Below are 22,635 nucleotides of genomic sequence, written 5' to 3' on the forward strand. Positions count from 1 at the left end.
TAATCATTTTACAATACCATTAGAAATTATTTTTGTTTTTACTATCCATTGAGATTAGTATTGATTAGTTTTTATTTTCTAAAATACCAGTACGTGTTATATTTATACAACAGTAGGCAAAATATAATACCTTTCAATTCTTTGCTTTTTTATTGTGAAATTAACATTTTTGTATCAACAATCTCTGTATGAAATGTTGTTAGTTCGTAAGATTCTGTTGGGAATTATTACCAAGTAATTTTATGTATTGAAGTGATGAATGATTGAAACTGCTGTTAAATTTCATGGTAGTCTCTGTTGGGGACGTTGTATCCCCAGAACTCACTTGGGAAAAGACCTAATTTTGTAATTTATTTAAAACATTTGAATTTCTTTATTTTCTCACCAAAAGCGCTCTTGTCACCTTCATGTCGTATTTCCCACTGGGAAATATCTTAAATGCTATTGGTCCGTTGCATCTTTTGGTATGCTATTTGGTAACTCTCTCGAAGGACGGTTTTGTACTGTATATATACGTTTTGAATTGTGTTTGTTGTTATCGCTCGTTTCTGGCTGTTTGCAGAATATACTTCCCCATTCCGAGCTTGGACTTCTCCCTCTAGTTAGACGGGCTGGGACGCATCAAATAGCTAGCCTACTGATCTTTGGTCACCGTGTCTTGTTCTCGTTCGCCGTTAAGGTGAACTCTTGATTGCTTCAACCCTAGCAGTCTCCAAGATAACTGACTAGTGTAGATCGATAACCAGTAAAAAAATACTGATTGTATTGAAAAGCAGTTCATTCTAGTTTAATATGATTTATGAATTATCGACCCCACAATAAAGTAATACTCGGGGTGAGTATAACACGGAGTCTGTATTGTTTTCGTTTTTAATTCCAATTTATCAGCACAAAATCTCGTAAATTATAAAAAGTTTCCTTTTGTTCCCATTCATTTATGATTTGTGATGCTGCGACGTTTCACACGTCAACGCAGATTTTCATTTCAGTAACAAGATGAATAACGTACATATAGAAATATCAGTAGTAGTATTTGTGATTATCAGAAATACGAACTATTGTAACTGAATCAAAATATGTATAGAAGAATACTAGAACGTATTATCAAATCAGATGATAGAAAGTTAAAGTTTTTAATTGAAGCTTTTTCGTATCGGTTTTCGATTTCATTAAAGATTCTAGCTGAATAGCGTATGTGTATCCTAATCTTCTCGAATTCATGATCATTTTGTTTATTACTTGTTTTGAATTAGGAATTCTTGTAACTTTAATCGTTTAGTAATAATAATAGTGTACACCACTTATATTTTTCTCTTGTATTGAGATATCACACATTGTAGTGTTTATTCATTACCTTAATCTCAAATAACATAGAGGTGATCATATCTGAAGTGCAACGGTGAACCTTTATGGTTGGTCAAAGAAAAAGGTCAGAATTCGTAGTAACTCATGTCTGTTCCTTATTACCTTTTTTTGTGACTAGCAGCCATCAGTTTCTAAATAAATGATATATATGTATATATAACTATCATAGTAGTGTTAGTGTAATATCCGTAATTTCATTGAAGTCGTGAATTTGCCTAAGATAGACCACCATTGAAAACCTGGAAAAATTGGATTGCCGTTTCGTCCCGACATGAAGCTCCTCAGCAATAGGCATCCGCGACCCCTCACAAAGAAATCGAATCTAGGACCTCTGGTCTCGGGCGCTAACGCTTAATATCTAGACCACTGAAGCGGCATCCGATGGTATTCATATCTAACTTAAATCTGTGACCAGTGGAGCTAAATCTTGCTGAGTGCGAGGCAGTTACTCACCGAAAACAGTGGAAAATAGTTACGAAATTTCGTGGATTGGTTGAAGTTAGACATTAATACCATTGGGTCCCGGCTCAGTGGTTTAGGGGTCAAGCGTTCGTGTGCGCGATACCAAAATTCCTGGGTTCGAGTCTTGTTTGCAGGATAATGGATATGCGGTGCTGAGGAGTCCCATACTTGAACAAAACAGCCTTCCAGTACTTCCAGGTTTTCGATGTTGGTCTAACATTAACCGGTTGATGATTTCATTTAAACATCATTTCGATTGTCTGTTTCAATATATTTATTAATTATCCTAAACAAAGAAGTATTTAAATTAATTTTATCACTTAGTTCCATACAACGTGAACACATGGCAATTAAATTTGTCATAGATTGGTCTCAGTTGGACTACTAATAAAAATCAAGAAGTTTCAGACAGTCGTTTCACTTTTGTACAAAACTCCTCAGCGGTGCGCACCAACGACCTAAACCATAGTCGAACATTAAATATTTTAGTCCTATGTCGAATAATTAAATGATAGAACTCCTGTATTAGAGTTGGGCAATGCATTTATTGAATAGCAAAAGTAGGCTTCATCTTATCTTTCAAGTACATTATATTGTACTTCGTCACTGATCTTCATGATATTAAAACTAAAAGAAACTTTGCATTGATCGTTCACATACGATATCGACGGCCATATGTTCGAATCCCGCTAGCGGGATCGTAGATGCACACTGCTGAAGAATCTCACAACAGGATAAAACGGCCGTTCAATACTTCCAGGTTTTCAATGGTGATCTAACATTAATCAGTTCATGATCCCAGTCAAAAACTTAATAATCTCTACAACCCTATACTGTGATAATTACACTGAACAATCTAAACGGTATTCCATACTTACTTTGATTCTTTCTAAATATTCATCATAAAAATAATGTTAGACTTCATCTACATGTATCATCTCATTAATATGCATAAGTAGTGACCTACATATATCATAATAATGATTGAAAATATCATTATAATTCAAACTTATTATTTATCAAAGTGTATTTCTTCTTCAATGTCACAAGATTTAGCTTTGTTTACTTACAAAGGCCAAGTGTATGATAAAGTAATAGTAACTTAGTTAAAAATCAACCACATTTTTCATCTGAATTCTTCTAGGTTATTCTTGTGCTCTTCTTTTCTAACTAATGTACATTTTAATGAATGAATATGAAATATTCTAGTAATGAATAAAAGTTTAAAATAACCGAGATAAATTTTCATTTCTTCTTTTTAGCCAATTAAAAAGTAACTTTTAGTAAATGAAAAGTGAAACTATTGACATTACAAAGTGTAAATAGATCTAATGTAATGAATTGATGTATTTTATTTATTTATTTATTTATTTAAACACATAAACATTGGTACAAGGAGGCACCAAATAGATATGCGCCACATAAATCATTCGATTTGTGTGAGGGCTGTGATACTGACCGGGTACCCAGACCGAACCAGGTGGTTTTCTTAGGGGGCCTCACCCTGAGCCTTGGATCTAAAGGTCCGACCCACAAGGCAGTGGAGCATCGTAAGGAGATGGAGTCCCATGGTAGCCGGTGACCAACGATTGGTTCATACACCATTTGTCCCCGCAGGATACTGGAGCCCATGTGCACCGTTGGTCTGGGATCCGGTTAAGGCGCTGGACATTCGCTTTTCGTCCTCTGAATTTCGTAAACAACAGTAATGCCACGAGAAGGCAGTGAGTAGGACTTTCATGGCAGAGGCTGTATACGCGTGACCGTGTGAGAGCGTTTCGAAAGGAAGGGCGGACCCGCCCCACTCCCGGCCATACCAGGGCATTTGGCGGCCTGATTTATCTACCTATGAATTGAACAATCTACGACTTATGAATTGGCCTATAAAAGTATAGATTATCCGTTTCTTTAAGTCTTTATGTTGAAGCGATTCAACATATATTGGTTTTGGTTAGAGTTAAGTATTTAGGGGGTGGTGGTTAGGATTAAGTTTTTCTTCACAAACTGACATCAACTTTAGTGAGAAAAATGCTTTTTAGCAAATAGATGGATGAATTTTCCCCGAAAATGTTAGAAGTAGAATCTAACTAGTTTTTCTTTAAAATTAACGCCAATGGGTTGAGGTTCATTTCAGGAATTGAGGATGTTTAGGGTTAAGTATTTAGGATTCGCTTGTTATATACAATTTACAGTGAATGAATGGAACAATTGATACGTTTGATAGTAATATTTTTACTGTATAGTGGCAAAAAATAATTTATTCTTCTCATTTTAAACGTCTTAAGCAGTGCATCCAGGAACTATGGTTATGCTTTCGTTTATTTAGTTACTCAATTTTAGATAATTCGGAATAATTTCTCTTGAAAGTATGACTTTTGTTATGTTGTAATTTTTCGTCCATCAAGTGAGCTACACTTGACACGTCCGTAGCATAATGGATTAGTATTTTCGTCATAGAAAACTTTGCATTTTTCATGTAAGCCACCAAAATAATAGAGAATCAAATACACTCTCCATCATGAATGACGTTAGTATAAATAATAATTCCCGTCTCATTTTTGGTTGATTGCTCAGTACATGGTTAAAGTTTCGAACGAGAGTGGAGTTTATTCTCATCCTTTTAGTTCCTCTCTTAAATTTAAATGTTGCACTTTTGATTGTGAATGGCTTGTCCCCATGTGGTGTGTGCTACTTATATTGACATAAGTAGTATATGATGTTAGTCGTGAACAGAAGGTCTGGCAGAAGAGAGACAAGAGGATCGAACAGTAAAGAATGACAACAAAATGCAATTTGTATGAAAATGCAAGAACAATGAAGTCTGAGTCATTTTGAGGCAATTGGTGGACATTTTGCAAATTAGGCATTTACTTTATGATTGTAAGATTTATTTAACAAGTCCTGTAATTTTGTGTTAACTACATTCGATTGTCCCCACCCGTGTTCTGTTCACTACACCTATACTATACTTTTACTTTTATTCTTGTTGTTGTTAATGATCATTTCTGACTCTTTTTCGGTTTTTCATAGTTAGATATTAAATATCATTAGTAAAGACTGCGAAAATAATTTTTTCTTTCCGAAATCAATTATGTAAATCTAATTTCTTTTTTTACAAGTGAACTCTTGACATTGACTTTTAACCACTTTCTAGTAGATGACTGACTGACTTTTTAGTTTCCTAGTAATCTTCTACAATTGGATCATAAGTAACAGAAAAAAATTCAAAAAGAAGTTTTACATCTGAAATTAGTCTATATGTAAAGGGCACAATATAATACAGTGTACTAGGGTTGAAGATATCACGTGTTCACTTAATCTGCGAATGAGAAACAAGACTCGGTGACCAAAGACCAGTAAGCTAGCTATTGATGCGTCCCAGCCCCTTCAAACTGCCAGAAACGAGCGATAACAACAAACACAATTCAAAACGTATATATACAGTACAAAACCGTCCTTCGAGAGAGTTACCTAATACCATACTAAAGGATGCAACGGATCAATAGCATTTAAGATATTTCCCAGTGGGAAATACGACATGAAGGTGACAAGAGCGCCTTTGGTGCGGAAACAATGAAGTTCAAATTTTCTAAATAAAATTACAAAATTAGGTCCTTTCTCAAGTGAGTTCTGGGGATCTAAATTCCCTAACACAGTGGCAGGTCATAAGAATTCACCTTAACAAAGAATAATTCAATATTGACATATTTAAACGTATTATGATTTTGATTGTACTAAAAAATATTTTGCGTTGTTTTTTTTAATATTATTTAAATTTGTGTTGTTTTATTCCGGTTATTTATTTGCTCTGAAGAAGTGGCTTACATGAAGTCACGAAACATCGTCAGAAATACAATTTTTCTACTTGATGAGATATTACTTACTTACTTACGCTTGTTACTCTTAATGAAGCATAGGCCGCCGACCAGTATTCTCCAACCCTCTCTGTCCTGTGCCTTCTTTTCTAGTTCCATCCAATTCTTGTTCATTTTTCTCATGTCTATGTCCATTTGCCGGCGTAATGTGTTCTTTGGTCTTCCTCTCTTGTTTTGGCCTTGAGGATTCCATGTGAGGGCTTGTCTTGTGACACAGTTGGATGCTTTCCTCAATGTGTGTGTCCTATCCACTTCCAGCGCTTATTGAGATATAACAAAACGTATTTATTATCAAGTATGTATTGCTTTTAATTGAAATAAAATGCATCATTTTGAATTTTTAATAAAATTTATTGTTTTAACGAAATTTTGTTTTCTCTTTTCTTTTCTTTTTTTTTTACTTCTCAGTGTTCCACAGAACCAATTACAGCTGTTGAATTTCATCCATTAGATGATGCAACCCTTGTAACTGGTGGTAAAGGTCATTTAGCATTTTGGACATTTGATGGATGTACACTAAGTAAAAAGATGGGAATATTTGAAGTAAGTTAAAAAGCAACAATAAGAAAATGATGCTTGTTTATTTTAATCAATAGTTATTTCAATAAAGTTCTTTTTTGATTCTCTTAAAAAGAGCAAATTAAAGGATTATTATTATTATTATTATTATTATTATTATTATTATTATTGATGGCTTTATTCAATATCATACTCTTGGTACAATATAGAATTCTTAGCATGAAGTGTTTCAACAATTTTCCTCTTCTTATTTTTCGGTCGATTTTGACGATATATATTGAGTGATCGCCAGTTAGATGTTAGCAGTCCCACAAATTAACATCTGAATAATGTTCATTCTATTCAATGCATGTTTTGCCAGCCACCATGATGTCTCTGATTGTACTTCTTTTGTAACTTGTACGGCGAAAGGTCGTAAACATTTCATAGATGCTCCTAAATAAGTTCTGTGATTAATAGAAATAATGATGATTTGTTGAAACAAACAAAAAGACAAATAACTTGTTGAAATATCTACACGGTAAGAACAAGTCGCTCACATATTCAAACAGGCTACCTTAAAGATATAATTGAGGTAGTATGATATGATTCCACTTTATTGGGTTAGATTTTCTTCAACTGATACTTATCAACTTATAATATATATTTTGAAAGTTAAACTTCACATTACTTAAAACTGTGTAATTAATTTGATGTGAATTTATATCGCAGTATGATAAAATGTTCAGTTCGAATTGATGCAAAGAAGTAATATAAACAATGTAGTCAATTAATATAAGATGTAATACAAGATTCTAGATCATCAGAAACAGAACACGAGATCATACAGCCAATTTAATGTTGTAAGCGAACATAAATTAATAGTTATTAAGAATAATATGAGTTCGGATCAGTCGGTTGAAAATAAATTGTTGAATTTTTTCAGGAAGAGATGATGTAATTAAAAGATGAGAAAGCGTTACAAGAATATTGTGTGATCAACTGATGATGACGTCAAAATATTAAGGAAAGCTTCCCACTATTTCCTTTTTGGATATATAAATCTAGCTTTAGATATTTGACGGCTGTGACTTAAGCGAATTTGTAGTGATTAGACTTTTATAATCAGTTGACGATCTTGAAAGATTTCAGTATAATGTCAACCTGCTGTTGAGATATTGGAGAAAACTTGTAGGTCAGGTGGATAATTATGGCGGAGTTTTGTTCTCTGAACTAGTTGGTTTGGTCACTGAGTTCTCATTGTTCTTGTGAATAATCATGGATGAATATGGGACCAATAATCAAATCAATCGGACATTCAATCAAAATAAAGAAGTAAACAATAACAAGTTAAAGGTCAACACTATCCGATCAAGATCGAGGTCGACAGGATAAGCTATGCGTCGTATGTGGAGAACACTTCACTTGAAGTTTGTGCTGATGTCGTTCAGAAGAACAATGAAACCTTCACGACAAAACCAACCAGTTCAGAGAAAAAACCCATCCAAACCAACTTGTCCTTGATCCTATTCTCATAAAATATTCAGAACACAAAAATATGTGAGAGAACAATTGTTTTAAGTAAATTCTATCATCAGGCTTTACAGCTTTAAGTCCATAATTGTTGTGTTATTTTACAATGGTCAAAATAAACCACGTTAGTGAAGAGAATAATGTTGTTGTGTGTGTAAAAAATAGTGAACTGTTGCATTTACCACTGTGTATAAAAACTTCAAACTGTACCGTTTGTAAATTAGAAAGGTCAGTTACAAATAGTGTAATGGATTCGTTGTAAGTTATCACGCAATCAATGTAATAATAATAATAATAATAACTGGTATGGATATGGAAATTTGGGTGAAGTGATAATTTAAATAGTCTGTTCAATAAATACATGGTCTGAGATCTATATTTTACTGAATTCAAAGTACATTAAAGCATCCCCTCAAGAATACAATAGATTTATTGCATCAAAACTTCCATTTATGTTTTCATTGTCTAAAAATCATCCGTGAAAGTCTTCTAATGTCAAGATTTTCAGTCGCCTCTCCATATCACATTTTGTTTCGTCACACATCATCTCATTTTTGTTTCTCTATGACAAGTGCATATTTGGATAACAAAAAAATATCACTCATAGAGCTGCATTTAGTGATTAGAAATTGTGACTTAGTCTAGTGATCAAACTAGCACCAAGAAATTCAATGGTTATCATTGATTAATATGTAGGCCAACTGCCATTGTACAACAGCCATAACCAAATAATTCTAGTTGCTAATTTAGCGTATTTATTGACAGGCCTTTGTGGTAATTAGTGCGATTGACTTTAAAATATTGAGTTCCGTTTCCCCGAATCCGATCAAGATCACTAGACAATGTATAGTTCGAAATTAAATATACAAACCACTACTATACTTTCGAATCTTCTGAATAACAAGATAATCATCACCTCTAATTGAGACATTAAGTTTAGGATTAACAATCAAAAGTATTATTCGGTGGTTGGAGGTATTCGACAGGATTACCAATAAAAAATAAGGAGTTTAAGACAGTCGTTTCTTTTTTGTACGAAACTGCTCAGCGGTGCAAAACTAGGCTTCATCTTATCTTCCAAGTACATCAAATTGTACTTCATCACTGATCTCCATGATAATAAACTAAAAGGGCTTTACATTGAACAGTCTAAACGATATTCGATTTTTAATGTTAATATATTTACTTTGATTCTTTCTAAATATTCATCATTAAAATAATGTTAGACCTCATCTACATGTATGCATAATAATTTACAAATTCATCAATCTTAACTCACCAACAAAGCGTACCTATAATTTGTATGGAACTGGAGTTTGAACACACATCATGCACCATCTTAGTACTACAAACTACCACTAATTTATTCCCACCTCAACTGGCTTTCTATAGTTGAAGACTATAGTATTCACTATTTCATTCCCTTCCAGACTCAGTACCTTAAATTTCATTCAACGTTAATCATCGTTTTCTTATTCTACCCATTCAACTTCTCATTTGTTATACACTAACTTCCACTACATATTGTATCCCAATATTTTCTGCCCCACTGATTAACTTTGAAGATCTTAGAATGAGTATGTGTTTTTACTAGTCTATATATATACATATACGTATGTATAAATTATTTATATGAATATAGATTATTCAATGTTAAAGGTTTCTGATTGTTGGTGTTCACCTTACTTATAGTATTTTTTTTCATGGGTACGTATATTTGTTGAATATTTATATATATACAAGTTATTTGTTTACATCTTGTGTCCAGAAGTCAATATTTTTTGTTTGTTTGTTTACTTCCGTGTTGTGTAATATTTAAAAACCTTGACGGTAGCAGTTTAAATCTACATGAATGAATTTCGTCTATGTTATTTCATGTGTATATGTGTTTATGTAGGTAAACAATGTGTCGCAAATTTAATAAACTAATGAAAGAAAAGTAGTTTTTCTCAGCGATTGTCTAATTGATCTTGAAATATAATCAATCTTGTTTTTTTCAATTCGCTTGGCTGTTTTCACCATTATTTTTCTCCTGATGCTATTTCTTTATGTATATTGCACTATACTACTTACTAATATTCAGTAGTCAAAACAGTCGTCAATTATTTTTGTATGTATGGCTTACAATAATACTTCATTGTTGTATCGTAGTTTTAAACATGAACGTGGATCTATGATATTTAGTGTATTTATCCCTGTTACTGTATTTCTTGACACTAATAATAATAATTATTATTTTCACTTCCGTATCTAATACAAACTTTTTTATTTGTAGTAGTTTACATATTTTGTGTTCGTAGTTCTCATTTTTCACTTGTCGACACAAATATTGGTTCTTATGTATTGTACTGAAGCACTCCCTCCATTAAACCAATGCACTTAATATAATTCATGAATTAAAGTTTGTAAAACTCAATATTTGTGTTGTTATCTACAACAGTATTGTTTTGTTTACATACCTTTTGTTTTTAGATTAAGATCATGAAGTGATTTAGATTAGACATCCATCGCTCGTCGAGAAGTACTGAACAACCATTCTTTCCTAGTATGATACTTCTCAACAGTGTACATCTACGCCCCTACCATATGAATAAATGAATCTTATACGAAAATTCAAGTGTCACTTTGTTAAGTCAAATCGGTTCGTCCATAGATTATAGTCTCTCCTATAGTTTTCGTCACTAATTGTACATCATGGATTCACTGTGTAGAGTCGTGGCTTCACTTCTTTTTTTTTAAAAAAAAGTAGTGACAACCTTCAGTACTCATTGTTTTTCAGTAGTTACTCAGTCAATCTCAATTTTTATGTAGAAATCAATGTTCTTACCTGTTCATATTATTTTAGAATGGTAAACAGCCAATCGATAAACCTAAATTTATACTTTGTTTAACATTTGCTGAAAATGGTGATCTACTGACTGGTGATTCTGCTGGGAATATTATTGCATGGAAACGAGGTAATTAAAATAAAATTCGTTATTCGTTGTTAAATTCTTTGGTATGACCGTTTAACGTTGTTTTTTTTGTATTTCTAAAATGTACTTAGAATGCTTTGCTTTCAAAGCAGCTCTGTTAAAACATGGTAATATTTTATGGTTTTAGACGATGTGGTACGAGTTACTATACTTTTAATTTATTTGCGTGCTGCTCTATTGCTTATCAAGTGATTTTTTCCCTTTCTGTTGTTTGACCAATCAGTTGGTAAATAGAATGATATTGATCCCCATGCGAATATAAATGAGCTAATCGATTATCGAACTAGAAAGAGATATATATCAATCAACTGCCTTCCTATCATGTCATTACAGCCTAGTTACACAGGACCCATTCAAAATCAAACAAACAGTCTGTTTTTTCCCCCAACATAATAAATGTCTATTTGTTAAAAACCAAATACCATTTTAATATCGATTAGTAAATGATTCTCACATGCTAACTAAACATATTAACCATTGGTCACTGACAGTAGCCTTCCCTATTATATTTACATCTTTTAAACTGATCACATGAGGAATATTTTGTGAAGGTGTGAGGTTCGCAAAAATATCTTAATTTTCGTACAGATTATGGCACTTTCAGTAGGAAAAGTATAGTTGTACTAGCTTTCTTCATCAAGTCATAAATGATCCTAAGAAAATGAAGCTACATTTTAGCCAATCAGAATACAAGTGATATGTATTAATGATTAAAGTTTGTAATTTTGAGTTTGGATCAGGATCAAAAATTCAAATTGATGTTTAGGAGTAATAGAATGCAAGAATACTTCTTATTTAATATTGACATATGGATATGCTGTGTGTGTTTGCTGTCTTACTTTTAAATATCAAGCATCTCTAAATCACTTTCGAAGTCGTGTTAAAATGTTATATACATTTTAATTGTATTTGTTTTCGACGAAACCATAATTTATGGACGACATTTGAGTGACACTAAAGTGATTTTGAGAATATCAACCTACTAACTAGGACTAATTGAGGGTTATAAAGCAGTGTGAGGAATTAAACTTATGACTTACAATTGATGGTTAGGCTTAGGAATTGGATTTAGGGTTTTCATCACGAACCGACTTCAGCTAAAATATTAATACGCTATTTAGACAAATGAATGAATTTCACGCCAAAATCCAAAGCGTGTTATCTTAAATCTGCAATATCTAGCCTTTTTTCCGTTCATTTAGTGATTGGATGTGGCATATTAGAAAAAGTATAATTTGACTGAGGATTTCATTGCAAGCTCTATCCTAGATTTTACTGGCTTTTTTTCCATCTGGCAATTTGATAAACACTAAAACAATGCATTCACAGAAGACACATGTTGATTACTGAAATGAAGTTTCGAATGAAGTGATCTAAAGTTTTCCGTTTCATTTAAGTGAGCGAATACTGCATGTAACAGTATAATTTTTACTTGGTATTTCGTCTCATTTCGTGACGTCCTCTCAATTACGTTTTCCCGTCCGACGGTGGAGTGTTCACAGAAATTGTATGTGAATCAGTTTGTACTATTAAAACCAATTCCCCAGTGAAAATTACGTCCTTATACGTATCAATAACCCACAAAGTGAACAGAGAAAATACTGGAAAATGTTGGACTTCGCACTTTTATTGAATATCAAAAGAGATGGTTTCCATCACTGCTCCAATTCGTCCCTAATTGTGTAGTTTTTGTCACGTTTATGAAGTTTTAAGCGACTTAGTAACTTCCGCCTACTTAGCTGTTAATAAGTTGCAAGTTTTCCGTCATCATATATTGAATTTAGTAGAAAATTTCAATAGTTGTTATCTTACATATGAGTGGTTCGTCAGTAAATTATACTTCTGCCTTTCTAATCTTTGTTGAATATTTTCGAATTATCATCATTATAATCCTTATTATTATTCAGGTACAAATACAGTGAATCAAATATGTCAAGGTGTACATGAAGGCGGTATATTTTCATTGTGTTTAACAAATAATGGACATCTTATATCTGGTGGTGGGAAAGATCGTCGTTTAGTATTCTTTGATGCAGCTCTTAATCCAACTGGTCATACTGAAGAATTAACTGAATTATATGGTGCTGTAAGAACTATTACACAAGGTCCTGGAGAATTGTTAATTATTGGCACAACGAAGAATATGATACTACAGGTATTATATACTGTAGTATTATTGTTGCATTGAATATTGTCTGTTTTACCGTTTTTGGTACCGCATGACAAGCACTTTTCTATCATTTTTGAACGTAATCTCACTGTAACCGATCGTTGGAATAATGCTTAGGGGGATCAGAGTGTATGGACGACTTTGGAGTACATTTTAGCTGATGAGAAAACAGTGTTTTGTTGTGAAACGGTTTATGATGAGAAAAGAATTCAGTCCTCCATACATTATCAAACGTTTATGTATGATTCATTAGGGTTTTCATCAGGAAGTGACATCAACTATAATACAGTAATGAATTTCTTAGTTCATCCATAAACTTCAATTTGCTGAATTTTCTAAAAGGTAAAGGTTGATGACACGCCGCATAACAGTACCTGTCACATATTGTGAAGACTGAATAGATCATTATATCTCAAGTCCACCAGTTGGTGAGGTGTACAAACGAAGCATATCACTGGAGTAAGTAAATTGATCACTAAGCCTAGGTTGAGATATGTGCACGATTATTCGATTTTGTCAGCTCTAAAATTCCTATTCGATTCAGTCTTCTCATTAGAATAATGGAGTCTGGTCAACCGTAGTTGAATCTTTACTGGATCAGCATACAAAATTATTTAATTCAAATAATTGTCTCTAGTGATGTAAATTTCCCATTTTCTTTTAAATAAAGGCTGGTCCTGGTATGGAAATAAGTCCTTTAATGTTTGGTCATTCTGAAGAATTTTGGAGTCTTGCTAAACATCCACAAGCTCATCAATTTTTAACTGGTGGACGTGATCATTTAGTAATTCTATGGGATTCATTATCAAAACAAGCTATTTGGTCAAAAGAATTCACTGATGCTATACATTGTGCTGCATTCTATCCACTTCAATCAGTTTCAATAACAAATGGGACTATGAGTCCAGTTAATAATAATGATAATAATATAATTGATGAAACAAATAATTTAGATTTCAATGTATCAATGATGAATTCACATGATTTATTAGTAGTATTAGGCACAAGTACAGGACGTTGGTTAGTATTCAATTGTTTAAAACAAGAAATAATTGCTGCACATTCCGATGGACTTGGTGAACAGATCGAATGTGTTGCATATTCACCTGGTACGTTGTTATTACTGTTTTCTTTCTTTTGTTCTCGTATGTATTTATCTATGCATACTTCTTTGTTAAACTTGCTATTCAATTGTTAACTCTATTTCTGTCAACATTACATAGTAGTGACAGATGTCACGTTTATCTAGTTCTTTAATCAATGGTGATCGAATTCCACCAATCAGTTTGCTGCGTGGTTGCCTGTCTAAATGACTTGACATCACATGCACTATCTACTATGTCGGCGAGAAACTTGACAGACTGTCTTCTTCAACATCATATTTTCTTTCGTTGAGATCATGAACCGATTTAAATTAAACCACCATTGGTAGCCTGGAAGCAATGGAAGGCCGTTTTGTCCTAGTATGGGACTCCTCGGCAGTGCGTATCCAACAGCCTGCGTGCGGAACTCGGATCCAGGACTTTTGGTCTTGTTCGAGAACGCTTAGCCTCTAGACCACTGAGCCGGCATACAAAGGTGTTAATGTCTAACGTTAATCAACCAATGATATTGCGTGACCATCTTCCATTGTCTTCTGTGGGTAACTGCTTCATCCCCGTCAATTTTCAGACTTGGTAGATACTAAGACCTTTACCGATGTTTATAATAATTTTGATACGATGAAGTTAATCTTATAAAATAATCAGGTTGCGAGTAGTAATTCAGATGAATAATTTATTTCATCAAAATCCCCCAAAAATATTAGGGTTGGTATAAGAAGTTAGATTGAGGAAGTCAGAGATTGTTTCAATAATCATATTCATGAATAGTTATCCAGATATCTTTCAGTTCTCGGTTCTAAGAACAAACATGGAATTATCCTGAATAATTTGAAAATATTCAAATGTTGTATACATTTGAATTCGATTTATTTTCCATTAATTTTATCCGTTACATACTTGTCACTTCCCGGTCTTTATCTCTAGCATTGGTCAATTTCATTCTTTTTCCTTAGTCTGGATTTTCGACGTTTTTTCCTCTTACTATATATTGATAGTTTTTACTTACCTCTTGTGATAAGATAGAAACTATCCATTATTGCGTGATAATACTATAAATCAGAAATAAATGATCGGCATCTATCACTGACAAACCTTGATAAGAATGAATTAATACATGTTAACTTCGATTACATTATTCGGGAAATGAATATAGTAAGCCCTGATTATTCTCTAAATTAACTGCATACAACAATTGACAATATTAAGAGAATAAAGATGTCTCTTCTATTGATTATGATAGTATATTGTGAAATGGATTGATTTGTATAAACAAAAGTTGAGTTATACTTGAAAAGTGGGCATCAGCGGTGTGATTTGTAGAGGAGACTAGAGTATCAAATTTAGAATGCATACTGATGTCTTTATCTGGTATCTATTGCTGGAGATTATGGTTGTAGTGCTGTATTTTTATTGTCTTTCTATCGAGTCCATCACAGGACATATCTGTATTATAATAAGCTAACATCATTTTTAACAGAAATTACTGTAGCTCAAACCGAATCAAATCACAAAATAGCACCTACTAGTTCATAAACTCATTGACTGTTGAATTGAGCCTTTGTGAGGTGAGTTCAGACTAGATGATTAGAGCCGATAAACGAGTGCAAAAGTTTATTCTATCAGTCGTTTGTGTTATTTCTGTCTAAAGTGTATATTCTATCAAAATTTGGTTAAAATATACTATGAGTGGTGTCATTAGATTTAGTTATGCATACATTTCTACGTTTAAAGTTGATATCTTATGTGAAATTGGTATTTACTTGATCTGATGTTTAAGATTATTATTTTGAATACATAAGGTATTGCGTTCTAACTAAATAGATTCTAGGTATGCTCACTCATGAACAAGTTAATTTTGTATCATATTTTAACTGCTGAAAATTGTCATCAGTTTCAGTATTTTCTGGTGTAATTGTTTATACAAAGTCTTTCAATAAAAGACCTAACATCAGTGGTTTTACTGTGAACTACGCTATACTTATCTAGTCTTAAGGCTAATTGAATTCTATCAATTGAGTTGTAATGTAAACACTTACCTAATTAACTTGCATGCATTGTGTGCACTGTATTGCAATGTTTTCAACATTTCGTGGTAGCTGACAGAAAAGCCTCCTTGGTTTAGATTCTATATAGTTGTCACTCATCTGAAAGTCATATAGGTAATTTTGCTCCTTGCAGAATTTCATCCTATGTTATTCAACTTGATCGATAGGACTCGATCAGCATTAAAGAACTAGGGAAATGTAATATTAGTTGCTAATCAGTGACTAGTCACTTTCAAATTTAGTGAATGAATTGTATAAAGTAAAGAAAAAACAAACTAAAAAGTAAATACTAATAATCATGTACTTTTGTCTATACAAACCTATAATTTGATAGTAATAGTAGTATATTCATACACTAATTTTATATATAGATTCATTGGTTTTAAGACTGTAAAATAAGAAAAAAACTGTCAGTTAGCAAAGGTATCTAAAGTATACATACTTATTTGTTAGATGTTTTGTTTTTCTAAATAAAAACCCCCCACTTAATTTGTTTTTATCCATTAGAAAATAGCATCATTGTAAGAAGAAGGATGGTAAACATTATTTTCACTATGATTTCATTGGTATATTAATGATGAATGATCTATTCATACATTTAGCTTGTTAACTATTTTTAAAGTTCATTCTTTTGTGATTAGGTTGAGAGAAAATAAAAAATGAATTTCTCAGTAAGGTGTGGTTTATGTGGATTATTGAATGCTATCGAGATCATGAATCAACTTGAGTAAAATAATCATTGTGAACCAAGATGTATTGAGGAGATATTCCGTTGTAGTACGGGACTCCTCATATGTGTACATCCTTCAAAAGTTGGTCGAACTCAGGACCTTCGGTTTCGCAAGGGAGTACTCAACCTCCAAAACATGTCGTAATTCACTAGTTTACAAGCCTAACTACGATCAGTAAGCAACATTGAGCAAACATACTGTTATAACTTGTGGTCTGAGTGCCCTGTTAATGGATAAGTAATGATACCGCCAATTAGAGAACAGTGACTTATCGATCGGATCAATGACGTATAAAACCTGCACGAACAGTCATAATAAGAGGGACATGAATATGAATAGTTTAGTTATTTAAGATAAAAATATACGCATAGTATTGGTCCATAAATGAATCCCAAAGTTACCATTCATTATGCTTATCGGGACATAACACATCCTCTTAATCTTAAGAAGATTCATCAACTTCTGAAAAGCCCTTTACTGAAAAGTATCGTATGCTCACTGTTGAGTAACTTTGCGGTAAATTTCTGGAGCTTTAGTGTAGATTCGTGGTCAGCAAAGTTTAACCATATTAGATATTAGGCAGTTACCGACCAAAGATGATTGCAGAAAATTTCATATTGACTGAAGTTAGATATGTAAGCTATTGGATGCTGGTTGAGTGATCTAGAAGTTAAGCACTGCCACTTGGAACCTATGGTTCTCATTTTGACCTTCTGTTGTGAGGTCCTGAGTCCTCACTGATGAGCAGTACCACACTAGGGTAAAACATCTGCCCAGTGCTTTGTGATTTTCAAAGGTTAACTGATTTAAATTGAATCGTGATCTCAATAGAATAATCTTTGTTTCATTTTCGATGCTTAATTTTTTTATCCATTTTTAATAGTTCATTTTACTCACAGAATTTCGTTTTCTTCAATTTCCATTGTATGTTCTGCTTCTTTGATAAGTTTTTTTCATCTCTATTTCTTTCTTTCTCTCTAGACGGAAATTACTTAGCTCTTGGTTCACGAGATAATGTTATTTATGTATATAATGTGTTAGAACGTGGCTACAAATATAATCGTGTTGGACGATGCTGCGGTCATAGTAGTTTTATCCTGCATATTGATTGGTCTGTAGATGGGCGATTTTTACGTTCTGTATCAGGAGATTATGAAATACTGTTCTGGACTGCATTTGATTGTAGACAAGTAAGTGTATCTGCATAGTAGTAGTATGTTACATTCCTTTTTAATTCAGTCAAATATATCATTCAATCCGTCTTTAGTTTTCACGTCATTGTATTCGATAATGGATGAATTTTCAGCCAGTACATTACAAATGGCTAATAAATTTTATAGAACTAATCTATTGGAGTCTTCGGCTTAAATAAATATTTCTATTGATCTGACTTATCTGTCTTCTCTAACCCTCTGAAAGCTTAAAAAAATCATTTTACAGAACTTGATAGTTCCTGGCTTGGGTGTTGATCTACAACGTTCATCATACACTGATTACAGAGAAAACGTACGTCACTATCGATAACCTCCGAGTGTCGTTTCAAGGTGTATTTGTACCTGAACGTTTTGTTACATTTATTGCAATGAAAATCCACTCATTGATTAAAAGGTATTAAGTCGTATAAAAAGTTGTTGCTGATTTTTTCATGTGCAAAATCTTAAAACCCTTTTTTTGGTAGTGATTGTCTCGCAATTTTGACCCTGCACCTGGCAACCAACCAAAATGAAGCGGGTATTTATTATTTGCATTATCGCAATCCATGATAGAAGGCGTTTCGTTTTTTGGTCATTTTTGTTGGATTACATGAAAAATGTGGAGTTTCCTACGACGAAAATATCACTCCATGATGCTATGAATGTGTCAAGTGTAGTTCACTCGGTTATGATGGAAGAAAAATCACAACATAACAAAAGACTTATGTCTAATTAATTTCGTAATGGAAATTGTTCCAAAATATCTACAATTGAGTGACCAAATAAACGAAAACATAACCGTAATTACTAACTGCGATACATTCAGATGGCTTGACAACATTGAGTTTATCCCCAACCTAATTCTAACATTAAACTTTTTTTTCTTTAAAGCGTTTATTTAATTAATGTAGATTGTTCCTACAATCTAAATTCCGATCGGCTTTATGTTATGAAAGGTCATTTTTTTAGCGCCAGTGAAAGCCCTCATTAAAGCATACTTTTAACTGGTTGTATATAAATGACTTATTTGTGTTTTTTCTTGCCACGACATAATGCATTCCTATCGGTTATGAGTAACAAAAGTTTATTAACAAGTGACCTGTTCTATTTATTATTCTATTTTGAAAATGAATTAAACAATGTTTATTTGTTATTGCAAATTGTATAGTTAACTAGTGGTCAGTTGAAGTTGAGTTATGCTTTACTCGTTCTGTTTTGATTTTTACGGTTTGATTGTATCATCAATGTTACTTAAAGCCAAGTAACATTGCATAAATCTCCGAACAAAATTATAATGACTCAAGACATATGATTTAACGAATACAAGTCTTATAAACAGAGATGTATTGTGGCTAGCGGAGGAATCCAAGACACGCATTTCGTTCTATTTACGACTCGTTAGCTTGATGTGCCTGCATCATAGAGTTGATGTTCATTACGGAACTAGAACTCAGTGCCATTCGCTTCATCACCTCTGCTTATAATTCTTGTGACTTAAGGCAATTTATCGAGGCATTTCGCATAGGATACACATCTGTCAATAAGAGACTGATCAATTGCAGTCCTAAACATCAATGGGGATATTCAAACAATCAATACAAAAACGTATTCAAGTTTGTTGTAATAATGCATTTATTTCTCAGTGTTTATTGTTTTAGTCAAACTTTGTTAACAAGCAAGTTAAATAAGTTAAAGTTGAAACGAAAGTCAGAAAATTATCAGTTCATTTATAATTTATACCCTAGAAAGTTCTAGATTCTTGCTCTCTTACCCTACCCTTTAACTGTGATTAACTGAAAATGAGTCAACAAGCTGTAGCTCCTAAAACAAAAAGCAGTTTAAGTTTGCAAGAAAAGAACGATTCAGTTAGCGATTTTGTACGTTTTTTGGTTACTGACGCAAAAGTGTTCTTAACAAAGTATACTACACTAATGAATGAGTATAAGTAAAAGCTTTAGATCATCATTCACCTGATCTAAGATTAATGAGATTAATTTGATTGTTTCAAGTCTAGCTAACCTTAAGTATGTAATGTATGCTACTTATGTTGACAGATATAAGAAGTATTGTAGTGAACAAACACTCAATTGGAGACAATCAATTGTATTTCAACACAAAATTACAGAGGATCTTGGTGAAATATATGAACCATACATTGAATACTTCATTTGCGAATTTTCATTGTTTGTGCTTCACATTCTGTATGATTTTTCAAGTTCACAGTTCATTTTTATTTTCCCTTATATTCCCTTCAAATCGATCTTCTTAGCTTTCTGTTTCCAGGTTTTCCATTTCCGATTGGTATTGCATACTACTTGTGTCGACAGATATAAATAGTATACACCATAGTATGTAACACCAATGAGAAGTGGGTCGCCTTTCAGCAGAAGGTTGAGAATCCACAATTGAAGAGAACAGAAAGGGAAAAAGAAATAAATCATAATAACAACAGAATTGAAGAAATCATAAAGCATGTAAAGGACAACTGAAGGGAAATATGCAAATTATGTATTTAATGTTTGGTTATCATTGTTTTACGAAAATACTCTTTAATTTTGCATTAAATAATAAATTGGTCTTTCCAACTAGACTACTTCGTCCACCTGTGTACAGCTACTACCAGAGAAGTCCTACCCACTGCCTTCTCACAGCATTTTTGTTGTTTACGAAATTCAGAGGACGAAAAGCGCATGCTTGGCGCCTTAACCGGGTTGGTGTATATGGAGGGTCCACCTAGAGGAGTTGAAAACACTGATTCCAAACCAATGGTTAACATGGGCTACAGGATCCTGAGGGAAAAAATGACGTATGAACCTATTGTTGGTCACCGGCTACCATCAGAGTAGATCTTCTGACGTTCCACTGTCTTATGGAATAGACCTCTAGGTGAAAGGTCCGTGAAGTAGTCCCCTAAGAAAATCACCTTCCGTTCGGGCACCTGTAGAGTATTCCAGCCTCCACACAAATCGAATGATTTGCCTAGCGCGTATATATTTGCTGCCATCTTGACTAATGTTTGTGAATTTCGATAAAACAAATAAATATTTACTAAGACAACTTATATTTCGTCTTGATATGACTACCCCGTAACTTTCTTCCCACTCATGTACATATATATTTTTCTCTTAATATGTCGAGATAATGTAACTAAATTGATTTCATAGACCAAGGGATCTGTTTTTTAGTACCAGAAGGGGTTTTGTGGATATTATAGTAATTTTATTAATTCAGATCATGAGTTAATTTAAGCTAGACCACCATGGAAAACCTTGATGCACTGGACGACCGTTTCGTCCTATTTCGGGACTCCTCAGCAGTGCGCATTCACGATCTCAGTTTTTATTAATATTGCACTTTCCAATTTGTCTGGTTTTTTATTAATTCTTTTTCTTCATGTTATTTAATGATTAATAAGGTGTTGACGTTACAAATTTCTTCATTTAATGTAATAATTATGGATATATTTTCCTATCTCTAATTTTCAAGGTTGTCTCACCTAGTACACTACGTGATTTAGAATGGGCTAGTCAAACATGTACACTTGGTTGGGAAGTAGCTGGAATTTGGCCATCTGATTCAGATGGTACTGATGTTAATGCTTGTGATCATAGTCCAACTGCTGATATTTTAGCTACTGGAGATGATTATGGAAAAGTTAAACTATTCAAATATCCAACTAATAAACCAAAGGTAAGATTTTTATTTTAAATACTAATTGTATATTTGTTATAACTTGTGGCCTGAGTGCCCTGTTAATGGATAACGTAATAATACCGCCAACCAGAGAGCAGCGAATTACCGATTGAACCAGTGACGCGTAAAACACGTGCGTGCAACCCAGAGTTCTGATTGGCCCTGCCTGCCGCCTAGCCCCAGCCAGTTAAGTCTAGAACGCCGATCTCGGCCTCTGCAATATGAATCATTGTATTTCAAACATACTGAGTTTATATACCAATCAAACAGACCACATCGTACCATCAAAATAGGAAATAACATTTGTACAAGATTTGGCCAAAAGTGGCTGTGAATGTGGGAGATATTAATTGATAGACAGGGCATAATTCAAGAATGGTAAGTCGTATAATAATGGTTCATAAGTCAAAATCAAGCTCATAATAAGAGGAATATGAATATGAATAGTTTAGTTATTTAAGAACCATACAATAAAAATATACGTTTAGTATTGGTCTATAAATGGATCACAAAAGTTACTATTCATTATGGTTATCGGGACCTAACAATATTTGGTTCCTTTTTTTGTATAAAAAATTCTGTTTTGAAAGAAAGTACACGTTGGAAAGATAGTTAAATGAATGGATAACATTCAATGAACTCCTGATATTGTCTGGTCTGTTGAAAAATTTAATATAATTGGGTTCCAGAAATATTTTAGAAAGAAATGGGCCTTGTGACCTGTAAACATAAAAAAAAAGTGTTCTTATCCAAAAAGAACTGATAATGAACACTTAAAGTTGATCATATGTGATATGGATTGTGTATCTTGATGTTGTGAAAGTATAACTTTTGAACAAAACAACTATTAATTTTAATCTAACTGTTAATGATAGTTGTTTAGTTAATATTAGTCTGTCAAAAGATATCATCTTTAATATTTATAACCTGAATTAAGTCAATTTAAAATGAGCTATACATATTACATTGCTGATAAGTCTTGTTAATTGAAC

At 33.0% G+C, this 22,635-nt stretch overlaps 1 protein-coding gene across 1 annotated transcript in view; it reads left to right on the forward strand.

Moving 5' to 3' along the window:
• EML1 (Echinoderm microtubule-associated protein-like 1) overlaps window positions 1-22,635 on the forward strand; it is a 74,282-nt gene that overhangs the window by 45,324 nt on the left and 6,323 nt on the right. The window contains exons 10-15 of the mRNA XM_051209355.1: window positions 6,111-6,245; window positions 10,579-10,690; window positions 12,616-12,863; window positions 13,549-13,987; window positions 17,739-17,947; window positions 21,437-21,640. Coding sequence (XP_051073059.1) covers window positions 6,111-6,245; window positions 10,579-10,690; window positions 12,616-12,863; window positions 13,549-13,987; window positions 17,739-17,947; window positions 21,437-21,640 — 1,347 coding nt within the window. The remainder of the gene's footprint in view (window positions 1-6,110; window positions 6,246-10,578; window positions 10,691-12,615; window positions 12,864-13,548; window positions 13,988-17,738; window positions 17,948-21,436; window positions 21,641-22,635) is intronic.

Source organism: Schistosoma haematobium, chromosome 1 (assembly GCF_000699445.3).
Source record: "Schistosoma haematobium chromosome 1, whole genome shotgun sequence".
Taxonomy (NCBI): Eukaryota; Metazoa; Platyhelminthes; class Trematoda; order Strigeidida; family Schistosomatidae; genus Schistosoma; species Schistosoma haematobium.